At 33.2% G+C, this 15,405-nt stretch overlaps 1 protein-coding gene across 2 annotated transcripts in view; it reads right to left on the bottom strand.

Moving 5' to 3' along the window:
• The window catches only part of Tnpo1 (transportin 1), an 84,558-nt gene that overhangs the window by 14,902 nt on the left and 54,251 nt on the right, over positions 1–15,405 (bottom strand). For both annotated transcript variants that reach the window (XM_076857136.1, XM_076857137.1), the window contains exons 8-15: positions 13,848–13,970; positions 11,757–11,875; positions 10,198–10,258; positions 9,290–9,458; positions 6,164–6,316; positions 5,223–5,448; positions 1,843–2,014; positions 646–732 (exon numbers count right to left, since the gene is read on the bottom strand). In XM_076857136.1, the coding sequence (XP_076713251.1) occupies positions 646–732; positions 1,843–2,014; positions 5,223–5,448; positions 6,164–6,316; positions 9,290–9,458; positions 10,198–10,258; positions 11,757–11,875; positions 13,848–13,970 (1,110 nt within the window). The remainder of the gene's footprint in view (positions 1–645; positions 733–1,842; positions 2,015–5,222; positions 5,449–6,163; positions 6,317–9,289; positions 9,459–10,197; positions 10,259–11,756; positions 11,876–13,847; positions 13,971–15,405) is intronic.

The raw sequence follows: 15,405 nt of genomic DNA, 5'->3' as shown, positions 1-15,405 counted from the left end.
ACAATAGTATGCAATAACTACGATTCTTTTTGTTCTGTTAGAAATTAGCTGTTGTTCTTAGTTGCAGAAGATTTTCAATTCCTGTCTAGGGATAATCCACGGCAGAAACTGGTGACCCTTAATATTATACGGGGAATAAAAATGAAAATGACTCAAACTGGCTCTAATAAAGTCAATTCAAGTAGGTCTGTCATGTTTCATACTGAACACCATATAAAATATCTTTAAAGAAAAAAATAATAAACATACATGGAAAAATTTTCAAATTAAAGAAATACAAAGTGAAGTCTCTTCACATCAGCAAAAGTCCTAAAGCTACTTCACATGTAATGTGAACAGATAACACAAAACAACAGAAAACATATTATAAATACATTTATTATGCATAGAGTAGTTAGAGTACTATACAATAAAACCCTTTGTCTACTTTTAAAAAATATAATGTCCATTAACAGTAATTCTTCATACGAATGTATTGTAACTTAAGTAACAAGAAGTTGTGTATTTATTCAATATTTAAAACAGAAATGGTGCTGAATATATCAACTTATTAACACTATTACCATAAAACCCATTTTGGATTAAAACATGTATTTTTGATGACATACCATGTTAAATTAGCTAAATATTACCAGCCCAGCATACCTCAAGTAAAGGAAAGAGATCTTTATCTTCATCCTTTAACATGTTCCATTTCTGGATCAGTGGAGGCATTAGCATCTGAATATATTCCTATTTATAATGATGAAAAACATGTAAAGCTCCACTATCATATGTAAATAAGTCCATTGAGTCTATGAAAATTAAAATCCATTTAGAGCAATTGTGTAAAATCATTACAGAAGGCATTTTAAGACTCATTCTTTACACTAAATAGTTACTTTAAATTTTTTTGCCTACCTTTTCATTTAGATGACCGTGTCATCTTATATATTTTTTGAATATTTTTTGAAAGAAAATGTACATCAATAAATACATCACTACATCAAAATGTAGTGTTTGTTAAATTACAATCAAAAGAACATTTAAGTTCTACTTTTCTGTAACAGAATGTTACATGTAAAACAGAATGTTACACAAAAAACAGCTTTGCTTTTATATAGCACATTATAAATGAACAGATAAACTTACATGAGGAAAAAGATTCACAATTAGCAAAGAGAACGTATTTAAACTGAAGAATAACCAATAAAAAAGCCAATAGTCATAATAATCATATAAGTAGGCGGTACAGATTCTGAAGACACCCAGAAAATATAACCTATCCTCCAATCAAACTAACACCAAAGCAATCCTACAAACCAACCATCTTAAACATCTTAGACTTTTGATTTAGCAATCACATGTATCAAAACATTTTTCAACTCTTCACCAGGGATATTAAGCTACACTAAAATTCTATCATCATATAAATCCTAGTCAAACAAATCTACTGTTCTCTTCTACAATATTACTACAGACAAGATCCTTTTGTACCACATAGCATTTTTAACCTATTGCCTCAATTTCTAATTGTTTCATATAGTACACCCAATATACTTGCACATTCTGAAGAAAAAACTAGATGTGGTAATTAAAAGTTAGTGTTTATAAAGTGGTAGATACAAAAACACTTGGAATTAAAGAAAAGTAGGAATCTAGAATATGGATATTTTTCTTTTCCTCTAGTTCACATATTGGTGCATTCCTAAGAGATGCTACTGTAATTTCCACACTATTTGAAAGGATACACTTGCTGCCTTTCTAAGATCTATATTCTTAAAGCAAAAATTAACTTCATTTTTCCAAGTCTTTTTATTCCCAAATTCAAGCTAACTTATTGAAAAGAGCTTAGATACTTACTGGCTTGTTTAAATGATGTCCTACTGAATCTGCTAATGTTCCTATGGCGTCATAAAGAATAAGCAGGTTCTTATGTTGGTATTTACTAAATGCGAAGACCAGGGTATCAAGTATATAAGCAAGGTAAGGAACAAGTTCTGTACAAGCCTCCTCTTCTAGGGTAGCAAAGGCACTAAAATTTTTTAAAAAGAATAAACATTTATCGTTGTGTAAAAGAAATAACTTACAATAGATAGGAAACAATCTTATTTACAGAGTACCTATTTATATTTTATATTCCTTGCCTCATCACACACACCAGTTGCTTATTTTTACTATTTCTTTTCCATTGTTTAAAATCACTTTTTCATTTCAAAGAGGCTGTTTCCATGGGTAGCTGCTTAGCTACAGTGGTAAAAACTGTAAATGTTGTTCATCCGTGTATTTACTAATTCAACAAGTTTATTTAGTGCTAAACTATTTATATAATCACTGAGTAATTGGAATATGGTCATGAGAAAACAAGCCTCTCTTCTCAGGGAGCTTGGATTGCTCTGGATTAGTGAAAGTAGAATTGAAACAGTTAAATTCTACTTTACACCTCACCCTTCATATGCATAAGCACATCAAGGATTATTATAGAAACACAGGAAAAACTTGAGTCTCAGTGCAATTACTTCAACTTGATATCTAAATGTCTTGATAGTAAAAATAAAAACCTTAGTCATGCCAATGAAAGTCCTACTCATTAGCATTCAGAACTATTAATCCATTACCTTTGTAGCATCTGTTATAAATTACAAACACACAGTTATTAGGCATTTCCTACTACCCTGTAAGTTTCAAGATGGCAGAAACTATAAGCCTAGCATCTAATATGTGTAACAACTAGTAGCTAAAAACCAACAACAAAAAAAAATCAAAATGTACTAAATGAATAAATCACAGGAAACCAATATATATCCTTCTCCAACTTTTTCACCATAGCCCCCTTGTTCAACTTTTCCCCATCTCATTAAGAATTAGAACTCTTCTAGGTATTACTGCTTCAGACCTAGTAAGATTCAACTCAAATTTACTTTCCTCTTTGCAACAGTTATTTTTTTTCTGTTAAAAAAGTCAATGGGATCTGGGGTTATGGCTCAGTGATTGGGCGCGCTGACCTAGCATGTGTGAGGCACTGGGTTCGATTCTCGGCACCACGTACAAATAAATAAATAAAGGCCCATCAACAACTTAAAAAAAAAAAAAAAGGCAAAAAAAGTAAAGCTATTAAGAATAAGAAGGGGGAAAAAGTCAATGGTAAGCCAGGTAGGGTGTGCATGCCTATAACACAGCAACTTGTGATGCACAGGCAGGAGGATTAAAAATTCAAGCCCAGCCTGTGCAACTTAACAAGACCCTGCCTCAAAATAAAAAACAAGGACTGAAAACATAACTCAGTGGTAAGTGCCTGGGTTTAATTTCCAGTTAAAAAAAAGAAAAAGAAAAAAGAATCAATAGTAGAAGCAATTCTACTTGAAAAAGAGTGATAAGTGGCAGCCTTTTTAGAACACAAAGGTTTGTTCTAGGAACCAAATACCTGTGTTAATGAAAGCAGGAGGTCTGATTTATAAAAGAGACTCAAATCTAACTGACAGACAACTAGGGGCACAGATCCACTAAGCATCAAAAGTCACAGATAAGGCTGTTTCCCTGTAGTATGCTATTTTTAAGTCCTTTTGGGTATACAGACTGAGGAGTGGGATAGCTGGATCAAATGGTGGTTCTATTCCAAGTTTTCTAAGGAATCTCCATACTGCTTTCCATATTGGTTGCACCATTTTGCAGTCCCACCAGCAATATGTACGAGTGTGCCTTTCCCCTCATATCCTCGCCAAACTTATTGTTGTTTGTATTCTTAATTGCTGCCATTCTGACTGGAGTGAGATGAAATCTTATAGTAGTTTTGATTTGCTTTTCTCTAATTGCTAGATGAACATTTTTTCAAATATTTGTTGATTCACTGTATATCATCTTCTGAGAAGTGTCTGTTCAGTTCCTTGGCCCATTTATTGATTGGGTTATTTGGTTTTTTTTTTTGGTGTGAAGATTTTTGAGTTCTTTACATATTCTAGATATTAGTGCTCACGCAGCCACATCAATGTTTATAGCAGTGCAATTCACAATAGTTAAATCGTAGAAAAAACCTAGATACCCTTCAGTAGATGAATGGCTGAAGAAAATGTGGTATATATACACAATGGAATATTATTCAGCATTAAAGAGAATAAAATCATGGCCTTTGCAGGTAAATGGATGGAGCTGGATAATATAATGCTAAGTGAAATTAGCCAATCATAAAATATGAAATGCCAAATGATTTCTCCGATTTAAGGATACTGATTCATAATATGCTGGGTGGGGGGAATGGAGGATTAAATGAACTGTAGATAGGGCAAAGGAGACGGGGGGGGGGGGGAAGGGGGAAGGGAAAGGAAGAGGTATATCGGTATAGGAAAGACAGTGGAATGTGATGGTCATCATTACTCTAAGTACATATATGAAGACACAAAGGATGTGACTCTACTTTGTGTACAACCAGAGGAATGAAAAAATATGCTCTATTATGTTTAATATGAGTTGTAATGCATTCTGTTGTCATATATAACAAATTAAAATAAAAAAAAATAAAAAAGTCACAGATGGTAAGTGACAAACCATAAATTTGTAGAACTTTCTGTGGAGTTACGGTAATTGACCTGTAGACTAAGAATACGAATCTACTCAAATTTTGCTATTCCTTTAAGAGTAGAAGTCCTGCCAGCAACACTTCAGTTGTCTGAGAATAAGGATGTGAGATAACTCTACTGTTATCATAGCCACTGAATGGAAAAAAGAACAAATTGAGGAAGAAAAGCAAAGACTGAATGAAATTCAGATAGTCACATTTGATGCATAAAAACATCAGATAACAGTTGTAAATAGAAATTTTTCAGCCTAACAAAATGTGCAATTCCCAACAATACATATCAGTCCTATAAAAAATTCACTAAGAAAAAGCAGGGAGGAGCCAAGTTTGGTGGTACACATCTATAATCCCAGTAACTCTGGAGGCTAAGGCAGGAGAATCTTGAGTTCAGAGCCAGCCTCAGAAACTTAGTGAGACCCTGCCTCTAAATAAAATATAAAAAAGGATGGTGATATGGCTTAGTGGTTAAGCACCTGTGTATGTTCAATCCCCAGCATCAAAAAAAAAAAAAAAAAAAAAAGGAAAACAACTTCCTTCTATTGCTGGAGGTTTTCTGTTATGAAATATTACATTAATGGTTTAATGTCAACATTCCATCACAAGTTTGAAAATTTGTCTCTCACTGAATTACCAATTCCATAATGAAGACTATGTTATAAATTTGTCCCACCTGCAGGCAGCTTCTTGTACTCTCTTGTTGCTATCCAGGATACGCTTTAGCAATTCTGTCATTAATGGCTTCAGGTACGTGTCTGGTGGCTGGCTAACTACCCAGTGTGCATAGCGGCTAAGTGTCCAGCATGTTATGGAGCGCACAAGAGCCTTTTTATCAGAGAGGCACTGAATAAGGTGAGGAATAAGCTCAGGCAGGTATGGAATCATGCCCTGCATGCAACCTAGAAAAAACAAAATAACAAAAAACTTTCAAAAGGTGCCAAATGTGGTTTAAAATTTTTTAGTTGAATACAAAAGTGACACACGTACCCATGAAAAATATTCAGTGTATTCTCACTGCTGTAAATATATAATAATCTATACCAACATTATTTTAAAATAATGAAAAACAGTTAAATGCTCCCCTTAAGTTCTTTTTAGTAGGATTAGTACTTCATTTTACCTCTGCTAAAAAATTACAGCTTGCAGAAATGCCTATGTTTTACTTCTTGTAGATGAATGTTTACAACCAAAACAAGATCAACAATAACTCTTTATATAGGATGATGATACTCCTGTTTTTCTCAGGTTTCCCAAACTTCTTAGAAAACAAAGCTATTTTTCTAGCAAAAATGCTTCAGACATCAGAGCCCTTTTTGTTCCCTCTACAATAACAAAAATATCTGCAAAGTGACCTGTCTAGAAGTAAATCCAAGACTGTTTAATCATTTAAAAATGGTTCAAAATAGAAACTTATCCCAAGATGGCTTCTGGATTCAATGATTTCTTTTAGTTTAATATGGACCACAGTTTTGTCTATGCCATATTGGCTTTACCAGAGAATAAGCCAGTATGTAAATCCAGAGTGAACCCGCTTTGCTTACAGAGTAACAATTCCTTAAAGTAGCCTAGCCTTATACCATGTATTGAGGACTTTACAATCGAAAATGGGCTTACCTTCAGCAATTGCTCCTAAAACCAAGATGCCCGATTCTTTAACAACCCATTCATGATGAAAAAGCAATTCTTTCAAAAGAGGCAAAATATGTGGCAATAGCTCATCACGATATACATTTGCAAGAACATCTAAGGCAGCAGCAGAACATTTTCCTAAGAAAATATTTAATTAAAAAATAATTATATTAATCTCTATTATCACTTAATTACATATTTAAACATAAATACTATATGTATAATGTTTTAGTCATACCTTTAGAGTTAAGAATTCAATGAAATAGAAGGTAGTGACATGAAAAGAATCTATTAAAGAGAATATGCTTTTATGACAAAGAATTAGCAAAATAATTATGCAGACATTTAATTCTGTACATGGAGGTCAGACTAGAATTCTACTGACTACATAGAAAAATTAAAATGAATACTGTTCCACTCAATTCAATACTTCCAAAATAGGATACCTACTGTTAAAATCCTGAGGAAAAATAATATATCCATTTATTAATTCCATTTAACATTTCTAGTGGTAGACCATTTAGAATCAAGTATATAATCATTTGGCTGGAAGTTAGGCCCATAAATTGGAACAAAAGTCACCAAATGAAGCATAAAATGTTAGAAAATATTCTTTACAAAGGATTAACTATAAAATAACTTGAATTTTATTAACCTAACAACTTAGATAAGAACCAATGAAAATATAAAGCACAATAATTTTTCCAATGTGAAATAAGAATAGCAAATAATTTCAAACTATTAGAAATGACACAATTCTTAAAAAAAAAAAAAAAAATCCCGATTCTAATGCCATCACATCAGACAAAGTTATGGGTAGAAGGGGAAATATAAGGAAATGCTTGGTTGCCATTCTATATGGAAGCACTGAAGTCTGAGAATTATTTGCTTTCCATACAATTGTAATAGATTATCCCTTAAAAAAACAAAACAAAACAAAAAAATTCTTTTCTGGCATCTTTTCTAGAGTAGGAAAGAAAGAAATGGAATCATAGAGGATGCATCTTGAAATTCACAGTTATGGTAAGAATTGCTTCTCTCGAGTCCTGAGCGATTGTGACTGTCTTGGGTTACTGTGGGGTTTTCTTTCCCCCACATTTCGTTGGAGTTTGGCTTAAATGATGAAAACGTGTGTGTCACCTAATACTTGTAGCATGGCTAAATAAATATACACTCAAAAAGCAAAAAAACGCTGTTATGTCAGTCAAGTAACACCTTAACCATCAAAAAGAATCTTAGTTACACTATATGCACACTGGATCCATAGAATTGAACAATACATTGACATGCAACAGAAGACTGATATAGGCTTCATAGAAAGGCAGAGCAGCAAACTGCATATAATCTAATTTTGTTTTTGAAAATTTACCATATGTGAAAAAAAAAGCAGCTTCTGGAAGGATATAAAGATGAGTAAAAGGATGTGAAGAGGAAGTGTCTCTCCTCCCCTGCTTCACACACAGTACTACTTTAGTAGATATAAGCATATTCTCTTGATCTTTTCTGCCCCTTCAACTTGAAAGCAGGGATATTCAAGCAGTTAATTTGTGACAGTAGTGAAAACCTTGGATTGTCTTGTTAAGTGGTGAGACTTGGGTTCTAATACTGGATGTGCTATCAGTAGTACCTACGTTAATCTTGCAATAGTTTGTCTTTCTGCAGTTTCCTTATCTACCTACAACTGCAAAGTTCTCAGCCTAGTGCCTGTACATTAGGCACTCTAAATAAAATGTTACAAGAAACTAGGTAACAGGGCAAGAATTACCATCATTAATCAAATCACATACTCTGAGCTGATGATACAAACCCCTAAACACTTTCTCAAAATTTTTTGAAACTCCAACACTAACAAAAGGGGGTGGTTCTTTCCTGGGGATGATTTTATCTCCCAGGTGACTTCTGGCAATGTTTGGAGGCATTGTTGGTTGTCACAATGGTGTGTACACTGCTGGCATCTTTGGACAGAAGTTAGGGATGCTGCTATACATTCTATAATGCACAGAATAGCCTCCACAATAATTAATTATGTGGCCCCAAATGCCAATAGTGCTGAGGTTGAGAAACGCTGAAATAGAGCAGTAGTTTAAAAAAATCAGCAAGTAACCAAAAATAAAACAAAGGTGTATTGGCCCCATCCCAATTAGTGTGGGTCAGAATGCCAGCTGCACAGGCTATGTGAACTTGAAGATAAGGTTGAAAAAAATCAACAGATTCCCAAGTTTTGAATATTTCAAAGGAATATGATAGCATGCAAATTATCACGCATTAAAAAAAACTTATGAAAAGCTATGGCAACATTCCTATTTTATTATTTCAAAATATTTAGTCTTTTGAGAAACAGTTTTAGTAAGAAGTCTGATAATTAAATACAAGAGCAGAGACTAAGTAAAATGCAGACCAAAAGCACAATGATATCCCTTCACATTTACTAGAATAGCTACAGTAAAAAAACAGATGTAATAATAAGATGTAATAATAAGAGAAACGGAAACCCTCAGACATTGGTGATGAGAAAATAAAATGGTACTGCCTCTTTTGGAAAACATCCTGATAGTTCCTTAAAAGGTTAAACAAACAGAAACCACATGATCCATCATCAAGCTCACTCCTGGGCATACATTTAAGAGAAATGAAAATGTATGTTCGCAAAAAAACTTGTACACAAATGTTCATGGAATCAATATTCACAACAGCCAAAAGGGAAATACAAATGTCTATCAGATGAAGAATAGAAAAATAATGTGGTATAAAGGAATCAAGTATTGATATATGCTATGACATAGATAAACCTTGAAACCATTATGCTAAGTGGAAGAAAATGAAAATAGAAAGGACCATTCCATTTACATGAAATGGCCTAAGAGACAGATTTCATAGAGAAAGAACATAAACTGGTAATTGCCTAGGGTTAGGGGAAAATGGCGAATGACCAATAATGAGGATGAGGTCTCTTCCTTGGATGATGTAAAGTGTCCTAAAATCGATGATGGTGATGGCTGATAGTTGTGTGAATATACTAAAATTCACTAAATTATGACTTCAATGGGGGAATTAAAGCTCATTAAAATTGTTATCCAAGTGGGTAACTGTATTTTTCCTTCTCCAACTTACTTAAATTCCAGTCAGAAATTGTATCATCATCATCAATTTCATCATCATCATCATCTTCCTCTTCAATTCCATCTTCATCATGCTGCTGAGCCACAGTCCTTGATCGATGAAAACGTGGTCTTATATCCTGCTCACTATCAGGAATTGTTTCATCTTCTTCCACATCACCCTTTTTCAAAGTGAAATTTTTCATGATATTCATTAAGCTAGTAATATGTACACAAGTAAAAAAAAAAAAAAAATCAGAATATCCAGGGATGGGGTCGTGTGAAGGACCGTTTTCTGTGGTACAGGGGACCAAACCCCAGAGTCTCACACATGTTCAGCAAGTACTTTACTACTGAGTCACATCTGTACTCCCCAAATTTTTGAGACTGGGCCTCACTAAGTTGTTTAGGTTAGCCTTGAACTTGTAAACCTTGAATAGCTAATCATAAGGTGTGTGTCACAGTGCCTAGAATGCACAGGATTTTGAAGCATACCTCCTTGTCAACAACTACTTGCCTATCCAGAAAATATTTCCTTGTGAAAGGGAGCAAAGGCCAACATACAATACCTATTAGGCTATCAAGTCCTTTAGCTGCACTATATATTGCCTTCCATGAGGTGGTATAATCTAACAGAATCAAATTCAGAGCAGCATATGTAAGAATAATTTAAATATAAACTCTAAGTAGTCTAAATCAAAGATAAACTAATGATAATCCTACTGTAACTAATATCAATTAAGCTAGAATTTATAACCATTTAAATTAATTGTTCTGTCTTTGGACTTTTGTAGCCTATTACATGCAACGGGCAGCCTATTTACATAGGGCCTATTCTAAATTAATGTTTTATTGGTCAAATTAAAAATCTACCAGGTCAATATAAAAGTCATCTTCCCTATTCATCAGCAGTTTCCTTACCTTAAGCAGGATAATATCTAGATCTGAGTACTTCATGCCATTCACTAATACAGGAATCAATCTATAAGAAATTAATTCATGAAACAAAACAATTTAATAGAATGAACAAGAGTGTTAACCTTATGTACACTAATAAAAGCAATGAGACAATCACTGGTAATATTAACTGAGCATCCAGGTACTATAATCACCCGAAAACTCCACAAACACTAAACCAGGTATAAATTGCCTAGAGAATAATTTGTAATATTTATAAGGAACTTTAAAATGCTCATACATATTGGTTAAAAATCACTCCCAGGAATTCCAATGTAAAGAAATAATCACTTATGACAAAGAAAGATTATTCTTCCAGGATTATTTATGACTGGAAAAAAAAAGCTAATAAATATTCAATGAGAAAAATGCGCATAGTATGCACAGATATAACAGTGCACACTATGATATAAAACAGTACAGTAATTTAAGTGTTAAAAACTAATGTTATAGAGGAAATTGCACAACACAAAAACTGAAGAGCAAACCTTAAAATTAATCATATTCTAAAGCACTAATTATATGTGAGAAGCAATTTTAAGCACATTATACATTATCACATCTAATTCTTCCCCAAATGCTCTAAATATATGGTATTTGGTATAAGATGATTGCACATAAAAATAACATTAAAAACCAACATATCAAAAATATAGTGATGACTTCTGCAATTTAATTTTCTTCCATAAGCCTGTAATACTTTGTTTTCAAAAAAGTAAACATTACTTTTAAAAGTCACGATTTTGGGTTAAAAATAGATAACAATAAAATTTTGCAGCATCTCAACTGGTGGAAATCATCTTTAGAAAAAAATTCCATCTTGGGATCCATGGTCAAAGTAGAAATATTATTTAAGAGAGAACTATGCCAGGCACAGTGTCGTATGCCTGTAATCTCAGCGCTTGGCAGGCTGAGGAAGAAGGACCGCAAGTTCAAAGCCAGCCTCAGCAAAAATGAGGTGCTAAGCAACTCCATGAGACCCTGTCTTTATTTTTATTTATTTTTTTAAAAGAAAGAGAGAGAGAGAGGGAGAGAGAGAGAGAGAGAATTTTTTAATATTTATTTTTTAGTACTTGGCGGACACAACATCTTTGTTTGTACGTGGTGCTGAGGATCGAACCCGGACCGCACGCATGCCAGGCGAGAGCGCTACCACTTGAGCCACATCCCCAGCCTAGACCCTGTCTTTAAATCAAATACAAAATAGGGCTGGGGATGTGACTCAGTGTTTAGTGCCAGAGATGAATCCCCAGGACAAAAAAAGAGAGAGAACTATGTCATAAATGGTCCAAGATTAATTACGAATTAAAATATTCTAATTTATTAATCATGGAATTTTAAAAAGGTAATCAATTCTTGAAACTCTTTATACTTTTAACAACAGTAAAATTAAGCCTGTCTTCTTTAGAACCTCAATCCCTGATGGCAGAAAAATGAATTTTATAAAAATATAAACATGGAAGAATCACTATTAAGAAATTAAATTTAAGAACAAAGCATGATTTACAAGTAGGAACACTTACTTAGGAAGATGCCTTACGAGTACATCTTTGCATATTGGCTGCTCAGCCAAAGTTAACCAAAATTCACAGGCTTCTAAAGCCACATTTTCATCTTGGTCTTGAGTCCTCTGTAGCATGTACTGTAGAAAGAATCCTTAATATTAATCAATTTAAATAATGCAATTAATAATTAATGTAAACTCAGGCTTGTACCATACCAAACATATCAAACGAAATTCATTCGTGATTTCCCAATGCACCTGGAGATGGAATTGGGGAGTCAACTGATGAATTCCTACTACATACATGATCCTCTTCTGGACTCAAATGCCTCACATGACAAAACAAGGCAACACAACAGTTGTCACATTATGCCATATCATGTCCTACTCCTATGCTGAGTATTGCTAAATAAAGAACTGTAACATTATAAATTTGGCTCCCCAGCTGTTACCTAAGCAAGTGATAAAATTTCTTAACTTTCTGATTAATGCCAAACTCTCACTAATCTTTTAACCAGCCCCACCTGGCTCTTCACAGGAGAGTTTCATCAGAGAAAACATCATTTATCCTAATTATGCTGAAACATATCCTCATTTCTAGAACTAATTTTCCTAATGTTTGAGAATGGAAGTTGCTGCATACCATGGATGATAAGCCTTCTTCTAATGTTTCTTAAGGATCCTCCCTCTCCACATAAGGAACTTTTAAAGTGAAAGGGAGGCTCTACATAACATACTCCTTGATGTATTTGCAAGGCTATATAATATTCATGTAAAAATACAAAATACATTCAGCAATCTGGAAATAGATAAATTTGACTCTAGCAGTACTGAGTACTGCCTAAACAATAATTTATTGTCTATCTTGTTGTTGAAAAATCCCTTCCTTTCATGATGGTTAAACTGTGATTGACATACTTAAAATTTCCTAACAATTTTCTTTCAATTACATGGAGACTGAGAGAGCCTTTAAAAATCTAAATGATCTGATTAACTATATATAGATACTTACTTTTCAGATATAAATTTACTATATATATATATATATTTTTTTACTTATCAGATAATAGTATAGCTGGAACCTCTATCCAAATTGGTATTTAGAAATGGTTTTATGATTTAAAATCGTTGCACTGCAGTCATATCATATCAAAATAATTAATTCTCATATTTTTTATTGGTAAACTTTTTTTATTTACAAAAGAAAGCAATAATATTTTTGGGCATGTATATTTGGAACATGTCAGAACTCTGTAGAAGTGGAATTATTGAGTGAAAATATATGCACATAAGATAGATGCCAAATGATAATGTAAAAGACTGCAGCAATTTATACTCCACAAGATATCCATATCATCAACAGCTATGGTATTTATTATTTATTTTTACCTTGTATTAACTTATGTGTGAAAAATATTTCATTGCTATTTTAATTTTTCTGATTACCAGTGATATTTTTCTTGAAGGATAAAACTTCCTTCTCAGGATAAAAAAAAAAAATCTAAATGATCTGTAGAAACTAAAATGGTCAATATCATTTTCATGACTTACAGTCGATCAGATAAATTTTACCAATAATGTATAGGAAGAAACTTTTTAAATTTTCAACTTTAACAACCAATAATATGGTACTTATCTCCCAAAGTTTTATTGCTTATTTAGTCTGACCCTCATTTTATAAACTCAATGTAAATATTTCCTGGTTATTACAATTAAAAGCTCTCTAATTCTTTTTTTTTTTTTTTTAAAGAGAGAGTGAGAGACAGAGAGAGAATTTTTTAATATTTATTTTTTAGTTCTCGGTGGACACAACATCTTTGTATGTGGTGCTGAGGATCGAACTGGGGCCACACGCATGCCAGGCGAGCGTGCTACCGCTTGAGCTGCATCCCCAGCCCCTCTCTAATTCTTTAAATAACTTCCTTCCATAGTATCTTAAATCTTATGAAATAAGAATCACCATAAAGATAACTAATTTTAAGATAATCATAATTCATTTATAATCCCCCATGTGTTATATAAATTAGAAAACAGTTTCACATTATGTATTTTGTGTCCAATATTTTTCTTGAGGGAACAATGAAGAAAGTCTTTAAACTATCTGTGTTACCTCAACTATATTATGCATGTGAGGAAGCAGGCGATCCATTCGAACTTCAAGCAACATGACAAGAGCCCGGCACACGTTTTTTCGTACCTCTGGTTCCTCATCACCAGCCAAAGCAAAGAGATTCTATTGCATGAGAAACACAATATTTTTTTCTAGTTAATTTTATTCCAACATATTAGAAATGTTCATGTATAATAAAAAGAAATCTGTAAGCTAGTGATCTTTAAAGAAAACTTAAGATATAATACCAAAAAAAAAAAAAGATTTAATTAAATGGCTTTCAGTATTAGAAAAGACAATTAAATGTATAACAACTGCCAAAAATTTTGATAACAGATGAAAAGCCATTCTCTTACAGTATAATCAGTTGTGTTTTGAGTTAATTTTTGTTTGTAAGAACAAAACAGTTTCATTAGAAGACAGGGAACCCAGAAACAGAGGTTAACAACCTAACCCTACATTGCTGCTGCTCACAAAGTCAACTACTGGAAAAGAATTATAATAGCAATTACAGCAATCAATCTTAAAGCTATTCCTCACAAGTTCCTCTACGAGCTAAAAAAGAATGTATGAATGGAAAATAGATTATTTCATTTAATTTTTTTTTTTTTTTTTTTTTGCAATTACACAAGAGTCTTTTTTGCAAGCTTGAGCCTGGACTCACAACTGTTCCCAACGCAGTGGTCCCAGGGTGTGAGTCCCGGTCCTTTGTTCAGTGAGGTTTTATAGGTTTTGGGGGGGATACCATACTCTATGCGTCACAACATCACACAGCAAATCATTCCATACCGCAGGAAAAATCAAACAATAACTCTTAACATTGATTAGCACATTCAATGGCGGGAACAAGTTGGGTAGGGGTGATTGGTTAGTACAATAGGGGGATTCGTTTGAACTGATTGGTTTCCCAACATGTTATCAAGGTTGAATTTTACAGATAAGGAACTAGAAATCAACAAAGGCTAGAGAGGAGAACAGTGATAGACATGCAAGCATCTGTAAGGGAATATAATTTAGAAGAAATTAAATGCTTTCTGTATTTATCTTTTATCTGGAGATAAAAGTTCTTCAGGATTACACTCAGTGGGGACAAGAATATTTCCTGACAATTTAAAATAGTTCACATTACATTTAAATATCACAAGGTCAAAACTTTGCTACCTGAAAATCCTACAGTCAGTTTTCTTCTCTACAAAAGTCACAAACCTCTGGAGGAAATGCAGACATCCAGTAATCCCTCAGTAATGGTAGGCCTAGCCAGTGAGGAATCTGAATTTGGTTTGTTTGGATTCTTAAGTTCACTCTAACTTCACTATTAACAAGCTTCCATTGAAAGAAGTTCTTTCTTGCAGAGGTTGCAAATGAGGATGTGAAAAAAACAATGAAGCTTTCCTTAAGTCACTCAAGAAGTTTTATCTACACACACTGAAAGTAGTAAAAAACAATCATTAAAAAAAAAAAATACACAAAATCCAATATGTCCCAATGTTTTTTTTTTTAATTCAGAATATCAGTCTCTCTAAAAAATGGCCAGTATTACCTCCTATTATTTCCCCTT

Source organism: Callospermophilus lateralis, chromosome 5 (genome assembly GCF_048772815.1).
Source record: "Callospermophilus lateralis isolate mCalLat2 chromosome 5, mCalLat2.hap1, whole genome shotgun sequence".
Classification (NCBI taxonomy): domain Eukaryota; kingdom Metazoa; phylum Chordata; class Mammalia; order Rodentia; family Sciuridae; genus Callospermophilus; species Callospermophilus lateralis.
Note: the sequence above shows the minus strand (reverse complement) of the source record. Positions and strands in the feature narration are given on the sequence as shown.